Source organism: Doryrhamphus excisus, linkage group LG16 (assembly GCF_037039965.1).
Source record: "Doryrhamphus excisus strain RoL-2023G ecotype Guam linkage group LG16, RoL_Dexc_Guam_v1.1, whole genome shotgun sequence".
Lineage (NCBI taxonomy): Eukaryota > Metazoa > Chordata > Actinopteri > Syngnathiformes > Syngnathidae > Doryrhamphus > Doryrhamphus excisus.
Genome location: NC_136372.1, coordinates 1,116,456 through 1,134,215, shown reverse-complemented (window position 1 = coordinate 1,134,215; position 17,760 = coordinate 1,116,456). Strand labels below are relative to the sequence as shown.

General features: G+C 48.6%; 3 protein-coding genes across 4 annotated transcripts; 2 read left to right on the top strand and 1 right to left on the bottom strand.

The window, feature by feature from the left end:
• Positions 1 to 294: 294 nt before the first annotated feature.
• LOC131102911 (tripartite motif-containing protein 16) lies at positions 295 to 5,257 on the top strand. Of its 2 annotated transcripts, XM_058048596.2 has the most exons (5): positions 296 to 809; positions 4,169 to 4,195; positions 4,269 to 4,331; positions 4,417 to 4,556; positions 4,626 to 5,257. In XM_058048596.2, exons 1-5 carry the CDS (start codon positions 788 to 790, stop codon positions 5,028 to 5,030), a joined length of 657 nt encoding a protein of 218 aa, XP_057904579.2. In that variant the 5' UTR covers positions 296 to 787; the 3' UTR covers positions 5,031 to 5,257. The 2 variants fall into 2 exon arrangements, with proteins under 2 accessions (XP_057904577.2, XP_057904579.2); XM_058048594.2 differs by having other exon boundaries at positions 295 to 809; positions 4,417 to 5,257.
• A 20-nt stretch (positions 5,258 to 5,277) lies between these two features.
• On the bottom strand, positions 5,278 to 10,725 carry akt1s1 (AKT1 substrate 1 (proline-rich)). Its single transcript, XM_058048569.2, has 6 exons — positions 10,558 to 10,725; positions 9,602 to 10,242; positions 9,258 to 9,528; positions 8,393 to 8,476; positions 8,155 to 8,330; positions 5,278 to 6,789 (listed from the first exon to the last, which is right to left on the bottom strand). Exons 2-6 carry the CDS (start codon positions 9,989 to 9,991, stop codon positions 6,652 to 6,654), a joined length of 1,059 nt encoding a protein of 352 aa, XP_057904552.2. The 5' UTR covers positions 9,992 to 10,242; positions 10,558 to 10,725; the 3' UTR covers positions 5,278 to 6,651.
• Positions 10,726 to 11,351: 626 nt separating this feature from the next.
• tbc1d17 (TBC1 domain family, member 17) lies at positions 11,352 to 16,551 on the top strand. Its single transcript, XM_058048448.2, has 17 exons — positions 11,352 to 11,460; positions 11,891 to 11,986; positions 12,066 to 12,143; positions 12,208 to 12,319; positions 12,388 to 12,571; positions 12,650 to 12,758; positions 12,819 to 12,989; positions 13,233 to 13,358; positions 13,440 to 13,543; positions 13,645 to 13,739; positions 14,148 to 14,264; positions 14,346 to 14,446; positions 14,531 to 14,630; positions 14,702 to 14,799; positions 14,893 to 15,009; positions 15,076 to 15,162; positions 15,329 to 16,551. The coding sequence occupies exons 1-17, from the start codon at positions 11,434 to 11,436 to the stop codon at positions 15,506 to 15,508; spliced, it is 1,902 nt and encodes a 633-aa protein (XP_057904431.2). The 5' UTR covers positions 11,352 to 11,433; the 3' UTR covers positions 15,509 to 16,551.
• Positions 16,552 to 17,760: the final 1,209 nt, after the last annotated feature.

The window sequence follows — 17,760 nt, the reverse complement described above, 5'->3', positions numbered from 1 at the left end:
TTGTTTACAGTACGGATGTGATGAATCAATCGTTGACTGTGAATGAGTCCAAATGGAGCACAGTACTTACATCCAACCAGCAGAGGCGCTGTTGTCACTAGTTTGTCTGAAGGAGCGCACCATGATGTCATCTACATGACATCTAGGTCAAACAACACAGGAAGAAATGTAAACATAAATGAAATTATTACATACAAGTCTAGTATATTCTATACATACTCATATATATTTAAAGGAAACCCATAATAAACGACATGTGTTTGTGTATTGGGATGAAATAATAAAGAGTAGAAGTAATAAGGAAGGCCCATGAGCAGCACTTCCAGGTGGTTATTTTCAGGTTGTGATCAGGCTAGCAGTTCTTGAAGCCGGATCAGGACAGCCCACAGGCCCCCACCTATAGATCAGCGTAGGTCACGGTGAATTGACTCAAGTATTCTCTTCCCAGGGTTCCATCATCTTCTATTTGCATCCTTTCTGGCATCCCTCCATGTGTTTACGTCCTAAATGTGTTTTTTAGATGGGGGGGGCACATGCTGGGTCCATGTGTATGCAAATGAGCGCGGCATACTTGGCATAGACCAGCTCTCCATCTGATCCTTGGACCGGATCACATGAGACACCAGCGGCCAACCCAAACCTTTGCATATTCCCCCTGCGACACCCCCGACGCCCCCGACACCCCACCCCGCTCATCTGGAAGTTAATAAGAGTGACTCTCTGCAGAGATCCTCTCACAACACCTCCCACTCGGAACCGGCTGCCATCACAGCACACCGACGGAACCATGCCCGTGCCCAAGAAAGCAGGTAGGACCCCCTTTGGGGATTTGACCCTCAGCTTGGCATCTAGCCCTTCTAGCCTTTCTAGTCCTTTCTAGCCTTTCTAGTCCTTTCTAGTCCTTCTAGCCCTTCTAATAGAATCATGAGCCAATCAATGCAGTGCAGATCCATACAGGGGTTCCTATATATTTTATATATTACATTGTTACAAGCACAGTACATTTGTTAATAAATGTATTTATATTACCTGTAGAACTGGTTCATATATTTATTTTGGTACTTGAGGTGCGTACATGCATACATAAATGTATGTATAGTAATATTACATCACACACTTTCATGTTTTTATCCTTTCAAAATAGAAGAACGCTAATAGATCTATTTACTGTACATAGAGTACAGTATACAGTACATACAGTATACATACATTATACACAAAAGAGAAGTAATGGATTACAAATATTTTAGTAAAATAATTAAAATTCAATAAAAAAATGAAAAAACATGTAATATTGAAATAGATACTAAGAGGAAGAAGAATATTATGTAATATTACCTTCATTTGTGGTGAGCATGTAGGCCTGGGAAGACCTGGGTTCGAACCTCGACTCGGCCATCTCTGTGTGGAGTTAGCATGTTCTCCCCGTGCATGCGTGGCTTTTCCTCTGGGACTTCGGCTTCCTCGCCCATTCCAAAAACATGCTAGCTTGTTTGTCTATATGTGCCCTGGGATTGGCTGGCCACCAGTCCAGGGTGGACCCTGCCTGGCTGGGATAGGCTCCAGCATATCCATGACCCAAGTGAGGATAAGGATGGATTACCTTCATTAATATTGAATTAAAAAAATATTTATAATAACTTTATTATATGTATTTTTGCCTATGTACTATAGGAATTAGTAAAAAAAAAGTATTAGTACTTGAAGTACAAATAGTGTAGGTGTGTGTATAATATAATACCAACTCCTGTCGTTCTACTAGAAAGCACCCTCATTTTAGTCTTCCAGGTAAAACATGTCTGGTGACTTCAGCCTTTTTTCTGGGGGTCGGGTAGCGAGGGGGCAGGTTGGGGGGGGGGGGTGGCGGGGGTGGGGGTCATCCATCATGTCAGCACAGGGCAGGAAATATCCTCCCGTTGTGCGTGCTTGTATTGCTCACTAAAATCCTGCCATGTATCACGCCGGCTCACGCAATTCCACAGCTTATGTTCCGTCACCCTCGGCGAGGTGTTACGTAATAACGACCAACTTCAACCTCCTACATGAACGTGCAAAGGCTAAACATGGCCGACAAAGCAAAGATCCAAAGCTGACGTTCGGCGAGACGCTCTGGAAGCTTTGCCATTGGATGGGAAGGACGCCAGGACCCATACCAGGTTAGCCCCGCCCACCCACCCCCACTTTCCCCTCCCCCTTTGAGGATCCTTTGAAGCTCCACGCCAGCGCCGCCGACGTGTCATCCTGATATTCACCCCTAAATCTCCAGCTGATTAATGAGTTGTGTTTTTAGTCGCCACTTAAATCCACGTCCTCCATCATGCCGACGCCCCCCCCTTCTCTGGCATCAGACCTCTGATACCCCCCGCCCCCACGTCAAGGTCGCCTCGGGCCTCCTGAGAAGTGGCAAAGACGATGAAGATCATTTACGGTCTCGCCTTTCTCCTCCGTGTCATCTTGGTGATCCTATTAATATCTCCTAGAGCTTAGACCTACTCCTTGGACTTTCATCTTTCCCTGCCTGATGGCCTCTTTCCTGGAAGGAAGGAGGGAAGGGGGGAAGGAAGGAAGGAAGGACGGAAGGAAGGAAGAAAAGAAGGCCAGAAGGAGGGAAGGAAGGAAGGGAAGAAGGAAGGAGGGAATGAAGGAAGAAAGGAAGGACAGAAGGAGGGAAGGAAGGAAGGAAGGACAGGAAGGACGGACAGAAGGAGGGAAGGAAGCAAGCAAGGAAGGACGGATGGAAGGAGGGAAGGAAGCAAGGAAGGAAGGAAGGAGGGAAAGAAGCAAGGAGGGAAGGAGAGCAAAGAAGGAAGGAAGGAAGGAAGGAAGGAAGGAGGGAAGGAAGGCAGGAAGGAGAGCAAAGAAGGAAGGAAACAAGGAAGCAAGGAGGGAAGCAAGGAAGCAAGGAAGGAAGAGGTCAACTGTCACATGACCTTAAGCATCCCCCCACCCTGACAGATATCTTCATCAAGGACTTAAACCGTGCGTGGAATCGGACCCTAAGCCGGGCGGGTCAGCGATTAAGAGCGCAGCATTCTCTCCGCTTGATGGAGGGTGGCGTGTGGACGGCGTCGGTCAGGTAGCGGTGCCGTGAGAGCCCCCCTTTAGACCTTTTATGGGGGTGACAAATGGCGGGATGATCCGCAGATCCCTGATCTCAGCTTGGCCCGCCTCAGATGCCAGAAGTGTCCTTAAATCAAAGGCTGCTCGTTAAACGCCCTCACGACATTTCAAGGAAAGCAACGCCATCCCATCAGCTCCGCCCCTCTCACATTAGGTGATTGCAGATGTTAAAGCCCCCCCACCCCCAACTTAAGTCCACTTTGACACGCTGCTGGCAAGGTCCGGGCCTGATGGATTGGATGGAGGTTTGAGTTTCATCTGGCTGCGATCCCCGGCGTGCGCTCCGCCCGCTCGTAGACGCGTTTACAGGTCTGATTACAGCCAGGCGCCGTGTTAGCACATCCAGTTAGCGCGTGCTCGCGTTAGCAAAAATAAACTCAACTGCAGCTGTCCAACCCTACACATTTCCACTAGTCATCCTTGAAAGAAATCCTTCTAGAGGTTGTCATATTGCTACTACGTCTACTTGCTGCTACTACTACTACTACTACTACTACTGATACTACATGCCATACTACTTCACATCATCACATCTAGGCAGCTGGATCTCATTCTAGTTAATTATCTTCTAACATGAACTTGGTGGTAACGATTCCTTGGATAAATGCTTCTCAACATGGTTCCTGACATGGTTCCCAACATGGTTCCCTAGATGGCTCCCAACATGGTTCCCGACATGGTTCCTTAGATGGTTCCCAACATGGTTCCCGACATGGTTCCTTAGATGGTTCCTGACATGGTTCCCGACTTGGTTCCTTAGATGGTTCCTGACATGGTTTTTTGGACGATTTCAATGAATATTGTCATTTTGTGGAAAGTAAAGGGTGAGAGGTCTTTGTATGGCCAGTAGAAGTGTGGATGAGAACTTTGCAGGAATGTGAGAAGCAGAAGAGGAAGGTGTTCTTGGAAAGCTTCCTGCCGCCTGAGCAAAGAGCTGATGGAGGGCGTGTGTGTCAGAGGAGAGGATTTAAGTAGAGCATGCGATGCGTTCATGTAAACTTGTAGTTTGGAGCTTTCACAACATCTCCTCTGTCTTTCTTCTCGGCAGGAAGACAACCCAACACAGCAGCGAAAGGTAAAGAACGACGCCACGTATCATCTTAACATCTTCATTCATCAGTCTCATCCTCCTCCTCGTGTCTCCTCAGACAAGCTGCCCCCCTACGTGCCCAACATCCCTGAACCCACAGCCAGAGCCGACTTCGTCAAACGTCAGTCACGCTAACATGTGCAGCCTTTCCTGCTAACATGAGCAGCCTTTCCTAACACCTTGATCCAAAACGTTTGCTCCGTCAGACTGGATGCCCATCTCCCTGGATGACAAAACCGCACAGAAGCTGCTGTGGATCTCAGAGGGCGGAGCCAAGGTGGCTCGCACCTCTGACGCCGTGTGTCCGTACCCCAACAGGCCGGAGAGATACGAACACTCGCCACAGGTGAGCCTGCAGAGAACGTTCACGTCTGGGCCGCCTCCGGGTGGTAAATGTGACGCGTCCCGCCTTCAGGTCCTGTGCAAGGAGGGTCTCCTGGGCTCCCGCGGCTACTGGGAGGTGGACTTCGACGGATGGGTGGTGATCGGCGTGGTGGCGGAGAACGCGCCCAGGAAGGGCCAGGACGGCCCCTGCGGCCTGGGGGAGAACAGCAGCTCCTGGGGGGTGGGCTGGTCCGGCTCCTGCTACCAGGTGTGGCACAACGGCGAGAACGTGGACGTCACCCTGCCCCTGTGCCACACCATGGGGGTCTACGTGGACCAGCCGGCCGGCATCGTCAAGTTCCTGGTGGTGGAGGGCGAGGGCGACAAGGAGGTGCGGCTCATCCACAAGTTCAAGATCAGCGTGCAGGAGAATCTCCTCCCCGCCATGTGGGTGGGCACAAACTCCTTCTGCCTTATAAGGAAGAAGGATCAGTGACTCGTCAGGGCTGGAAGTGGGGAGAAGTACGGAGAAGTGTACAGTTGAGGTAGAATGACACCGATTATGTTTTATTATACTATTGTGTATCTAAATGTGTTTTTTTAGAAGTAGGCAAAGTCTTTGAACGGGTGACTTTGCGTCTTTGCTTGTCATGGTAATCTTCGTGTGCAAAATAAAGCCTGCCATTGTGTAAAACTACGCCCTCCGGCGGCACCGTGTGGCATTCACACCACCAGCACGTGACTCGGTTTGCTCCTTTATTTGAAACACAAACGTACTGAACACAACAGCTATTGGTTGATGAAATGTCACGTGGACATCTTTACTTTTCAGTCCAACCCGCCTTCTTTCACACACTTCAAGGTATTCGGAGCGGGAACGAACAAAGAAACATCGAACCATCTCCGACAGTACAATCATCATCATCATCATTATCAGTCAGTCATTGGCAAAATAGTCCGTACAAAGAGGCAAGTATGAGTGTGTGCTGGTGTACTCACATTTTTAAACAAAAGCTTCACATTTCGCTTCATTTTCGGGGTGGGGAAGGGGGGGGCAGCTCCATGCTAACACTTTAGCATAACAATGTAATCAGTGGCAGGGTCGTGATGTTTATGTGGACGACAGACGGGTTTTACTATTTATTATTCATGTATTTTTATTTATTATTATTTCCAGGACGCACCAGTAAAGCAACAATACACAAATGGCTGTTTTTACATTTTAATGTTAAATGTAATCAAATTAGTAATAATTATTTCTAATTTTGACAGCTTTTTTTTGTCAATTGTCAATTTTTGCTGATTTTGTCATGTAATTATTTTTTAGAAAATAAGCTGTGGCGCCATATTAATGTGACAATCAATTCAATTCTGATTTTAAAATGATTATCATATTTAAGACAATAGAAACTTTGTCATTTTTAGGTGATTTTTAATATGCTTTTTATTAGTGCCAACATTTGAACAATTGGATTTGTTTTGTTGTCTCATTGTATTTTTAGAAATCATTTTTGTGTGGCGGGCCAGTCAAGCATGGCAAACAAAGGGCCCCTGAGCCACATTTTGGACAGCCCTGCTGGCCTGCCCCAAGAGACACTAAGCAACAAGTCTCCCGGCAGAGACGCTGGTCCCATTCCAGTCTTTTAAGTCTTTTCCGGTTTTCTGGGCCAACAGGGAAATGGTGCCTCCCTTCCTAGCAAAGTGATGACCGAGTGTCCGGGTAGAACTTTGGGCTAAGAATGGGAGGTGTTGGGGGGGGGGGGGGGGGGGGGGGGGGTGCTAGAGCATGAGCACGGAGCACAGGAAGGGTGACGTCCAATCAGCCTGAAACATAAAGCACGCCCCGCCCCACCCCGCCCCTCGGTGTCCCGTTTAGCAGGTTGGTGGTGCGACCCCGTGTCAGTGTTTGCTGCCCGGCGCAATGAAATGTGTGTGTGGGGGGGGTGTCTGCGAATGTTTTTAGTGTTGTGTTACTCCTTGAAGCGTGTGACGTTTACTAGCCAGAGATGGATGGAGATGCGGGCTTTGTGGCGTACGTGGCGTCTGCAGACGTCTTCTCTCTCTCACTCTCTCTCGCTCCATCCCTTTCTGCTGGTCGCGCCTCTCCTCCGTCGGCCTCAGTGCTTCAGAGAGAAGTCCCCCGTGTTGACGCGGGGTCGCGGCAGCGCCCCGAACATTTCCGTCCCATCAGTGGCGCCGGGAGCCAGAAGAGCCTTCATGCTGGCGGCGATGTGCTCCAGGTCAGCGCAGCCCACCTGAGGGACACCAAGCAGCACTTTACCGGCCCCCCCAAACACTGACATCATCACCGCCACCGTGGACAAACAAGACGTTCATTTTTCTCTTAGCTTCAAGTTGTAAGTGGCTAAAATGAACAAGGAGCCTCATATGAAAAGCCCCCCCCAGTCTGCACGTTCTCCCCCGGCCGCCCAACACAGGTGTCATCGGGTCACATGAGGCGCGGGAGCCATCGCGACTGTTAGCGGGAGAACGTGACCACAGCGAGGGCGGAGAATGGCATCTTTGTTTGCCTCTCGGGACGCGTCAGGATCAACTGACACCTCCAACAAACAAACGGGAGCAGCATTCTCTCTCCTCCTCCTCCCCGACATTCCACAAGCTTCTTGGTCAACAACGACACTGGGAGAGCCACGCTTGTGTGCATCTTTTCCAGATTGCTACACATCACACTGGCATCCAACTGGTCACTACGCGGCTGCAGCCAGCAGAGGGCGCCACTACTGAAGGTAGTTTGCTGCTTAACAGCAAACATCAACAGGAAGTGATAGTTGAGTACTGCACTGGGGGTGTGGAACCTTATTCCACCAAGGGGCCAAAAATAGGAACTAATGTTTTTCATGCCTTTAAATCTGGCATAGAAATGAGTGGTGTGAATGGTTGTCTATATGCTGGCCACCAGTCCAGGCTGGGATAGGCTCCAGCACGGTATACAAATATGAATGATATTACCACCTTTTCAAATTCTTTTCTTTCATCTTTCAACTCTAAAATGACATTTTTTCTTCACAATATTACAGTTTGGGACTTTTTCTCTTAAAAGAATAAATGACAGCGGCTTTATCCCAATTACTTTTGACTTCCTTTTTCCCGTAATTAGGACTTTATTCCCATAATTTTTGGATTTTATTTTTGTAATATCTGCAACCTCATTTCCCAAAAATTACAATAATGTGCTTTTCTCTAAATATGTATCATAATATGAATGAAGTTTTTTTTCTTGAATAATATTAATAAACTTTATAGCACAGAATTTGGCCTGATAAAATTCCAGTAGGAATTGAACTTTTTTCTCGGAATATTTTGACTTTGTCATAAAATGCCTTTTCCAACTATTTCAACTGTTTTCTTGTAAATTTTATTCTTGTAATTACGACTTAATTGCTATATTTTGACTTTATTCTCATAACATTAGAATGTTATTCTTACTTTGAACAGATTTTTTGCTTTCATATTTCAACTTTATGCTCCTAAAATAATTTTTACTTTCATATTTTAACTTCTATTTTCAGAAAGTGCCACGAGCCAATAGAGAAGGTTGCGGGCCACCCTTTGGCCAGCCCCCCCCCCCCTTAGCACAAGAAGACAAAATGGAGACTCACCCGCTCTCCACTGTTGCTGTCTCCCGGTGCCGCTCGACCTCCCTTGCAGCCCCACACGGGCACCGAGACGGGCAACGAACGGGCCATCGCCATGGCGTGAGCGTGCCGGGATGAGTGCACACTGTGACCCATGGCCATGCTGCGGGATGGGGGCGGGGCTTCCTCGCTCAACGAGCCTGCGTCGCACAAACACCCCCCATGAAGACGGAACTTTAGAGTGGTGAGAGTGTGAACCCACCGTCAGTGCTCTCCTCCTCTCCGTCCGACTCGAAGAAGGGCTCACAGTCACGAGAGAGCGAGTCCTCGTCCATGGAGAAAACGCCTGGAACACAACCAGCAAGTCAACAAAAGATGGATCCTTTTCCTTCCGTCCAGCCTTTTAAAAGCAACATTATTATTATTATTATTATTATTATTATAGTGTTACATACATTCACTCACATTTTGGTTTTACCCATTTGCTAAAATAATTAGCATCAGTAGGTTGAAGTCAGCACCTTCCACAGTAAAGGATGTTGAAGGATTGGACAGTATGGTAAAAAGGATGCTAAAGGATGTTAAAGAATGGTACAGGATGTTAAAGGATGTTAAAAAGGACGATAAAGGATGTTAAAGGTTAGTACAGGATGTTAAAGAATGGTAAAGGATGGTACAGGATGTCAAAGGATGGTAAAGAATGGTACAGGATGTCAAAGGATGGTAAAAAGGATGTTACAGGATGGTAAAGGATGTTACAGGATGGTAAAGGATGTTACAGGATGTTATTTCCACCAAACAACTCATGAACTGGAGGACGTGTAGCTCCAAGTATATATTTTACAAGGTATAATAAGCTAATGGCTAATAGGCTTTAAGGGTAAAGAGTAGAGTAGGAAGGGTAAAGAGTAGAGTAGGAAGGGTAAAGAGTAGAGTAGGAAGGGTAAAGAGTAGAGTGTGTCCCGTTTGTTTGGGTGTGATCTGTCTTGGCACCCCGGGACGCTCCCAAGTCAATCTGAGGTCCCCGGCCACTTTTACTGCCGCTTTCATGGGATGAGCAGCAAATCATCCGGAATGTCAGGCAGGACACACAGAAGCCCTCCGTGTTATTCCCAGGGCGTCCTCACCTGCACTTTCATTCCCGAAGGGTCTCTTCTCATCCATGTCCTCCTCGTCCTCCTCCTCTTCGTCATCCTCGCACTCTTCCTCCAAGTCCACGATGCCAGCCCGTTGTCTTCCCTGCCGGGCCGCCTCCATGGCGCTCTTCTCCCGCTCCCGTTCGCCGTTGCCGCCCTGGCCGGGAGCGGCGCCGGCCGCGCTGTAGATGGACGGGTAGCTCTGAGAGTACAGCCTGCTGCTAGGGCTGACTCCGCCCACCACGCCGTCGCCCGTCAGGTTCTGAAACGACAGCAAGCGTGTAGAACGTGAGCTCGGAGGAGAGGCGGCGACGGATCGCGCGCGGGTCACTCACCCCCCTGTGCCCGGGGTCAGAGGTCAGGTCCACCGCCAGCTTGGTCGCCCCCGCCTGGCGCGTGTGCTTCTGCGCCGTGAGCAAGGTGGTGGAGTGCAGCACGCCGATGTCGTCGATGTAGCGCCGCGCCGACTCCGCCAGGAAGCTCTGACCCCAAATGTTGTACGAGAAGTCGCACTCGCCCGGGAAGCCGCCGCCACCGCCGCTCTCCCACTTCTTCTTGCCGTCCCCTTCAGGAACCGACGGCCGGAACTTCTTACACGCTGTGAGGATGGCCAGGTCGCAGCCTGACTTTTGGCAGTAAGCTTCCGCGGCGGAAAGTAGTGCGAGCCAGCTGTCTCTGTGGTTGTCGGCGATCTCCGGCTCAGACGACTTAGTGATGGAGGCCATGGCGGTGTCAGGTAGTGTGCGGCTTTCTTGTCCAGGCTTGATGAGCAATGCTGATGGGCACCACACTTTGGTGTAGCTTAAAAACAATACGTCCTTACTTGCTGGTGTTGATGTTTTGCACTGAGGATGATGATTGCAAGGACTCAAGAGGCACTGGGTGACTTTTTAGTAGACGATGGGACAGACGGGTGATGTTTTTCCACACAGGGAGCCAGGGGAGAGAATAGATGGTTCCACGTCGCTGGTGCTTTCTGGAAAAAGTGGGAAAATATTTAGTGAAGTTGCCAATCGCAGGCGCCTGCTAAGCCTCCTTGAAGAGCTTGTTGACAAGACGTAATGCTAACAGCTAAGGTAGCTTTGAATCGTCACAGTTCATTCGAAAAGCACGCCATCCTTTTCAGCTGCATATGAATGATTCTTACAGTCGATGCTGCAGCTGTTGTTGTTGCAGCTTGTTTATTCGCCTGTTGTGTGTGGAAGCCGCACTTCACCACCATTTTTTACACTCATGCGGCAAGCGAATCGGGCAGGACAAACGACGCATGCACGGGGTGACGTTGGCCTACCTGCTCGCTTCCTTTCGTCCAAGTTGCCACTTACGTATCGGCCTTAAACTTGACTTTACTTAAACAAACGTGCTGTGCCTTCTTCCGTCGCTCCTCTCCCCTTGCCAGGCTCGTCACCAGCGGAAAGCTAGCGTGCAGTCATATCAAAGCTTCCTGTTTACGACTGCAAAATAAAATCACCGAAGAGCGTATTTGTTGTTAGCAGCTGTGTTTGACGAGAGTGACACGGCACTGATGCGCACACATTGATCATTGGCGTGTAGTCCAACGACATTGATATGATTCTGTTCGCTTCCCACGTCAGTGATATGCTAGCAAAGTTGTGCTTTTATTTAGAAAGAAGCAAGGCTATATCCGGTATTGACGTCACCTGTTTACTGCCTTCCAATTGAACGCACCATGTACACGTGACTGGGGTCTGGGGCGGGGCTGATGTACGCCCAGCTCAACGAGCAATCAGAGGCTGCTCCCCAGGTCACGTGATCACAATTTTAGCATAAAGTAATCTGCTCTCTGACAAATATAAAAGTGATGATAATCGAAAACCAAAGTGCTATTATCACAATATCATACTTTAGTCTTATTTGTATAATATACAAGTAGATTATTTAAAAACCGTATATCTTTCCTTTGTTTACTGACAGTGGTCACACAGTCGAACTACACTAAAATATATTCAGAAACCATAACAAAGTTGTCTCGAACATTTTAAAATTAAAAAATGAGTTTTTCAGGTAATGTAAGACAATGCAAAATGCAGCTTCTGCTGAAAAGATGAAGAACGTCACTGTGGGCGGGCTCTACGTAAACAGGAAGTGTGACGTAACATTTGTTTTGGGACGACAAGCGTAGAGACTGACCCACAGCCGTTTAAGAATGGAGCAAAACAATGCCGACTACAAGGTATCGACAAGGCATATTCATTTGTGTTCATTTTTCGAGCGTGAAGAAAATGCTAATTCTGTCCGCCGGATAGCTTGAATACAGCAGCCAGTTGTCGTTGCCTGCCGTCATCTCATGTCGACGTGTTGGCTAGCTAGTCCTGCTGTCTACTGTAAATATAGATGGCGTTAAATCATAAAGATAAAGTTTGAGGAGATGTGAGTAGTATATGGGCAATAGATTGATGTTGAACGATATCAAAGAAACTTCGTCGTTACTTCATCACAAGACTCCCTACGTGACCTGTCAGACCGGCCCTGCTGATCACGTGATGTGTTGACGCGGTGTAGTTTAGGACTTTAAGACTTAATTTAAAAAAAATCCCAAATTTGCTGACCGTGTGTGGTTCTGCTTAGTGTGTGCTTGCTAACCGCTTTCCGTTCCTCCTCAGCTGATATTTGAGAAGGAGGGAGTGTACCTGCACACCAACGCCAAGAGGAGCAACCAGGACACCAGCATACCCGGCTTCATCCGCATTGTAGAGCGGGTATGCAAAGCCACATTTGTGTAACAGCTGTTTTGATGCCTAACAGCCGCTGATATCATACTTTATGCTCTGCTTCCAGGCTGGGGTGCCAGCTTTGGAATGGAGTCCGCTGGAGGACGAAGGCCGCACGGCTCCGGCTGTGCTCTACACCAAAAAGGTCAGCTGCCATCAGTCAGTCGTGTGTGAGATACGCAGATTGTAACCACCTTCGTACTCTTCAGGATGGGGAAGGAGGAGAAGAGGAGACAAACTTTGACCCCGGCTACGAGCCAGACTGGGCTGTCATCAGCACTGTGAAGAAAGACCGAGAACACGTCCCCGTCAAAGAGTCAGGTGCAGCCTGAACTTGTACGGTGTAAACAAGGAGAGGGCGTGTGACTGTCTGTCATCTTCTTCTTCAGGTCAGTGGTCCTTTTCCCTGCCTCTGTCCGAGCTCTACTCGCTGAGGAGGGCCCGCTTCTCCCTGGGTCGAAACTTCCTGGTGTTGACCAGCAGAGGGGGCCACCCGCTGCCTCCTTTGCACTTCCACAGGGGAGGGAGCAGGGAGCTGCTGCGCGCCCTCAGCCGCTACATCGTCCTGGACCAGTAAGCATCACGCCCACATCACACTGGCTGGTCATCAGACTGTTCAACCACACGCCACGTGGACTTTGTCGTCTTTAGGTCTCCCGTGGACGGGCGTCTCTTCCTGGCCTACCCTCAAGACCCCAACGCTCTTTCTCAGTCCTTTGATAAGCTGCACCTCTTTGACGATGGCCCAGATCTCGTATCGGTAAGTCTAGCAGTATAACATCCTTCATGGCGTTCTTCATCTCGCTCCTCTTCTGGACAGAGATTCATCCAGGACCCCTATGCGACTACGTTTGGTGGATTCTCCAAAGTCACCAACTTCTTCAGGGTGGCCCTGCGGCCTCCGGACTCCCCGCTGCATCAACGTGATGCTCAGGATTCAAGTATGGCCCCTCAGTTTGACGAGGAGCCCGGCTTTGAACTCATCACCTGTGTAAGATAGCATCAAACGCCGTGTGGACAAAAGTATTGAGACCTCTTGGGTGCCCCCTCCTTGTCAGGAGAATGGAAGTGTCCTAATACTTTTGTTCACGTATCTGTCACGTTGGATTGTTTTACCAGAAAACTTACATTGAAAGACGTCGAGGCGCCAAATCCGGCACCTGGGCCGGGAGCTCCGTGTCTGGGTTTTAGAACGCATTTGATTGCTGATGTTGACCTGATGTCTTCCCTCCAGGGGGTGGAGCTCGGCCCCAGGCCAGCTGTAAGCAGGGGTAAACCTCTGGACAAATGGGAGGAGTTCCTCGACCCCGAAGGTCGCGTGAAGAACCCAGAGAGCGTCAAAGAGCTCGTCTTCCGAGGGGTGAGACGCAACCTCACGCGTGTGGACGAGTGGTTGAATGAGTTGTTTTGCATTGACGTTACGCCCTCTCAAACGTCTCAGGGTATCACCCCGTCGCTGCGGAAGGAGGTGTGGAAGTTCCTCCTGGGCTTTTATCCATGGAACAGCACCCGTAGGGAGCGGGAGGACATTTTACGCGTCAAAACGTGCGTGTTTTTTAAGATGTGCTTGAGTACACCCGCTCTGCTTTAGTATCATTTGTTAACTTGACAATATAATAATAATAATAATAATAATATACCTACAGTGATGAGTACTTCAGGATGAAGGTCCAGTGGAAGTCTGTCACCGAGGAGCAGGAAATGAGGAACTCACTCCTCAGGGGATACAGAAATCTGATTGGTGAGTCGTGCTACACATCAAATTACCAAATTGATAAAACGGCTATCAAAAAACCATCAAAAGGTTGTATGTTAAGTTTAAATGAAATACTTTGGAAAGAATGCGCGGGCTGTATTTAAACATTCGGCGGACCAGATGTGGCCCCCAGGCCGTAGTTTGCCCACCCCTGCACTAGCGGATAAGAGGCTAGCAAAGCCGCGTCTCCATAATCCGCACTGCTTGCTAGTTGTCATTCCATTAAGGATTTACTATCATTATATGCAACTCTCCTGCTGACGTAGATAAGCAGCACATAACCGTGATGCATTCAAGGACCGCCCGACAAAGTGCACAATGCAATTATTACTGATTCACGCTGGAACAAAGAACATTTTGACCACAAATATGACTGTGTGTGGTGCATCACAGAGCGAGACGTGAACAGGACAGACAGACACAACACCTTCTTCTCCGGGAATGACAACCCAGGCCTGGCCCTCCTCCATGACGTGCTGATGACCTACTGCATGTACAACTTTGATCTGGGTGTGTTCTCAACGTTCACGCTGATCCGCTGCCTGAGGATCTTTGACTTTTTTCATAACTGACCTTGAAATGCGGCGGCAGGGTACGTGCAGGGCATGAGCGACCTCCTATCGCCTTTGCTGTTCGTCACTCAGAACGAAGTGGAGTCCTTTTGGTGTCTGACAGGCTTCATGGAGCTGGTGGTAAGAAGACCGCAGATATTCGCTTCCTCCGTCAGTGAACATACCATGTGACCCCTTTTTCACCCGTCCTCTCTCCCCCCTCAGCACCACAACTTTGAAGAGTCCCAGGAGGCCATGAAGCAGCAGCTCCTTCAGCTCAGCATCCTGTTGAAGGCCCTGGACCCAGAACTCTGCGACTTCTTGGGTGAGTGATGTTCTCAGTCAGATGGCAGGAAATGAAGATGTGAAGATAACATCCTGGTTTTTGTCTGCTAGACTCTCAGGACAGCGGCTCGCTTTGCTTCTGTTTCCGCTGGCTCCTCATCTGGTTCAAGAGAGAATTCTCCTTTGAGGACATCCTCACAATGTGGGAGGTGATAACGTCCGTGTACATTAACCTATCAATCAAGTCATAAGCTAAGCTAGCAGATCAATTCCCTCAAGTAACACCCGGCACGTCTGCTCAGGTGATGTGGACCCGTCTGCCCTGCGACAACTTCCACCTTCTGATCGCCTGCGCCATCCTGCAGTCGCAGAGAGGAGAACTGATCGGCTCCGACCACGACTTCAACACCATCCTGAAGGTATGAGAAGAAGTCTTCCCGTCGTCTTTTACTCCTCATCCTCACTCCGGTTTCCTTCTGGTGCAGCACATTAACGAGCTGACCATGAAGTTGGACCTGCAGAGCACCCTGCGTGGAGCGGAGGCCATCTACCTGCAGCTGCTTCAGTGTAAGGTGAGAAGAAAGACCAACACGAGCTAGCGGCAGGTACCGTTGGCAAAGCAAGCAAACAACGATGCCTTGTAGGTGCTTCAGTAAGCCCCGCCCCTTGGCAGACAGCTGAATGGACGGGGAAAAGGTCTCCTTTGTAATCTGATCTCCAACCCCCCCCCATTCCTAGGAGCTCCCCCTCAAGGTGCAGGAGGTTCTGGGCCTCTACGTGCCGTCCAGCTCCGAAGACGAGAGCCCTGACTCGCAGGACAGCGAGACGCAGCGTCTCCTCGGCCAATCGCAAGCCGGGGCCGCGTCAGGTGATGCCGCCTGCGCTCCTCCTTCTCCTCCCTCTCCTCCCCGCCCGTAATACCCGCCGACCGTCACGTTGATGTTTATATATCATGGAAAGAATATGAACTGTTAATGCCTGAGGGGACACTAAATCCACGGCGGACAACGTGCCGCAACGTCCAAACACCCTAGAACACGTGCATCGGGAAATAGCTGCTAGTACTACACGTAGTATAACAAATACTTGTATAACAAATACTGATGAAGCTAACATTTGGTCAGGAAGGGCATCCGGAATATAAAGTGCTCAAGCCAAAGTCAGTATGCGATCCCGCAATCGGGAAAAAGCAGGAAGGAACAAAAGCATGTTTTGGGAAACTCGGCCTCTGTGCAAATTAATGCCCTTTTTTTCAACTTTATGCTTCTACAATCATTTTTTCCTCGTAATATTACTACTTTATTCTGGTAGAATTGCCATTTTTTGTAAGATTACCAATTTTATGTCATTATTATAACTTTGACCATACAACAATATTTTCACCTTATTGACTTACAATAGCTGCTCTTCCATTATGACATTTTGTCCCTGTTTAATTGTATTTTTAGAACGTGCTGTGGCCCCCGGTCCGCCCTTTGGACACCCCTAACGTATGTTATGGGTGTGCAGCATTTTCTCCTTGCATGTGATCTATGGTGTTGGTGTTTGGCCACCGTAGTTATTACAATGTGTCCACAGCAGGGGGCGATGTGGAGACACGCTCATGAAGGCCATCATTAGTTATTACAATGTGTCCACAGCAGGGGGCGATGTGGAGACACGCCCATGAATGTCACTGTGCTCTCTTTCTCTCTCTCTCTCTCTCTCAGTCCCTTTGTAAACAAACACCTCTGTCACTTTCTCCTTCCTCTTTTTCATTGAAGCTGCTCTTTTCCATGTTTTTATTTTGTTAGTTTTCCTAAGAAAGGGAATATGATCATAACGAAGGACCTTTTGCGTATTATATCGTGGCCCTATGCAAAGCGTGTGCATGCCTTCATGGAGTTGACATGCTGTGTGGTCATCTTGTAACCTTTTGGACCTTCTGCTAATTACTACAAAATAAAAGTTTAATGAAGTAGCGTAAGTTAAAAATTGTCCTCTTAATTTGCACCGTATCCATACCGCCAACTTTGACCCCTGACCCATGGCAACAGAGTACGTGTGCAAGCATGTTGGCCAAGAGGAGAAGACTGCAGATTTACCCTGGAAGTATTTCTAGTCCCCTACTGGGATCTTTCGTCCCTCACTACATGCCACCTTTCCCAAAAATAAGAAATGATGGCAGTTTTGTGGTTGATGATGGACTCTATTTGTCTAAAAATATCGAGTATTAGAAGTTATATGTTGTATTCCGGCCACTAGGTGTCAGTAATGTTACATGAAGTTAGATCTCTAGTGATGTGCCAGGAGAGACTACAGTTTTGTTGATATGGTGTGTACCTAATGAAGTGTCCTGTGAGTGATTGGCACCAGACAGCATCACGTGTTGTCTTAACTTGTGAACTGGTTAAGCCCCCCCCCCACTTGCGCCCCCCCCACCCTCTCCTTACACACCAGCAGGTGTCTGTGTGCGAGTTGAATGGCAGCGTGCAAAATAGGACCTCTGTTCTCCAGTGTCCCGGGAAATGAGCTGGAAAATGAGGGGCGGATCACCACGCCCCCTTCTCAGGACCCCGCCGTGCTCCCCTTTGGGCTGTGCCGCTGTCTCTCGTCCCCCCTTTTAAATACAGCTGCGACGTATGAATTTAGCAGGCTGTTTAAACAGGCCGGCGATCTGTCACCGGGTTTCCCCTCGACACCCCCCCCCCCCCCCACCGCCCCGCCGTCCACCCCTACCTGACCCCACTTGACTGGCAGGCTCTGACTTATTCACCCGCTCATTCAAACTCAATCTGCTTTCAGTGCTTTGAATGTCCGCGGCCTTGTCGACAGCTTTAAGCCTCATTTTCTCCCAATCATCCCGGGATTATCCTTGCTTCATTTTCTTCCCATGTCTTTTTTGTCCAAAGGATTTAGTTCCCATAATCATACTAATTTTGTTTTTAGGCATTCCTGTCTGATGTAATCTGGCAACAGGATCTTTCATGTACACAAGATTGTGCAGGAAAATATATTTTGTTAGCATTGTTCTTAACGAGGACACACTTCACAGTTCCACGTGTCCAAAAGGAGTAGGAAGAAGCAAAGCTTATTAAATCCTACCCCTCCATCTGGTACTTTTACAATCAGTAACTGTTACATTTGTTCACTTCCTGCTTTCCTAATATAGTTTTTTTTTAAAGTTTTTT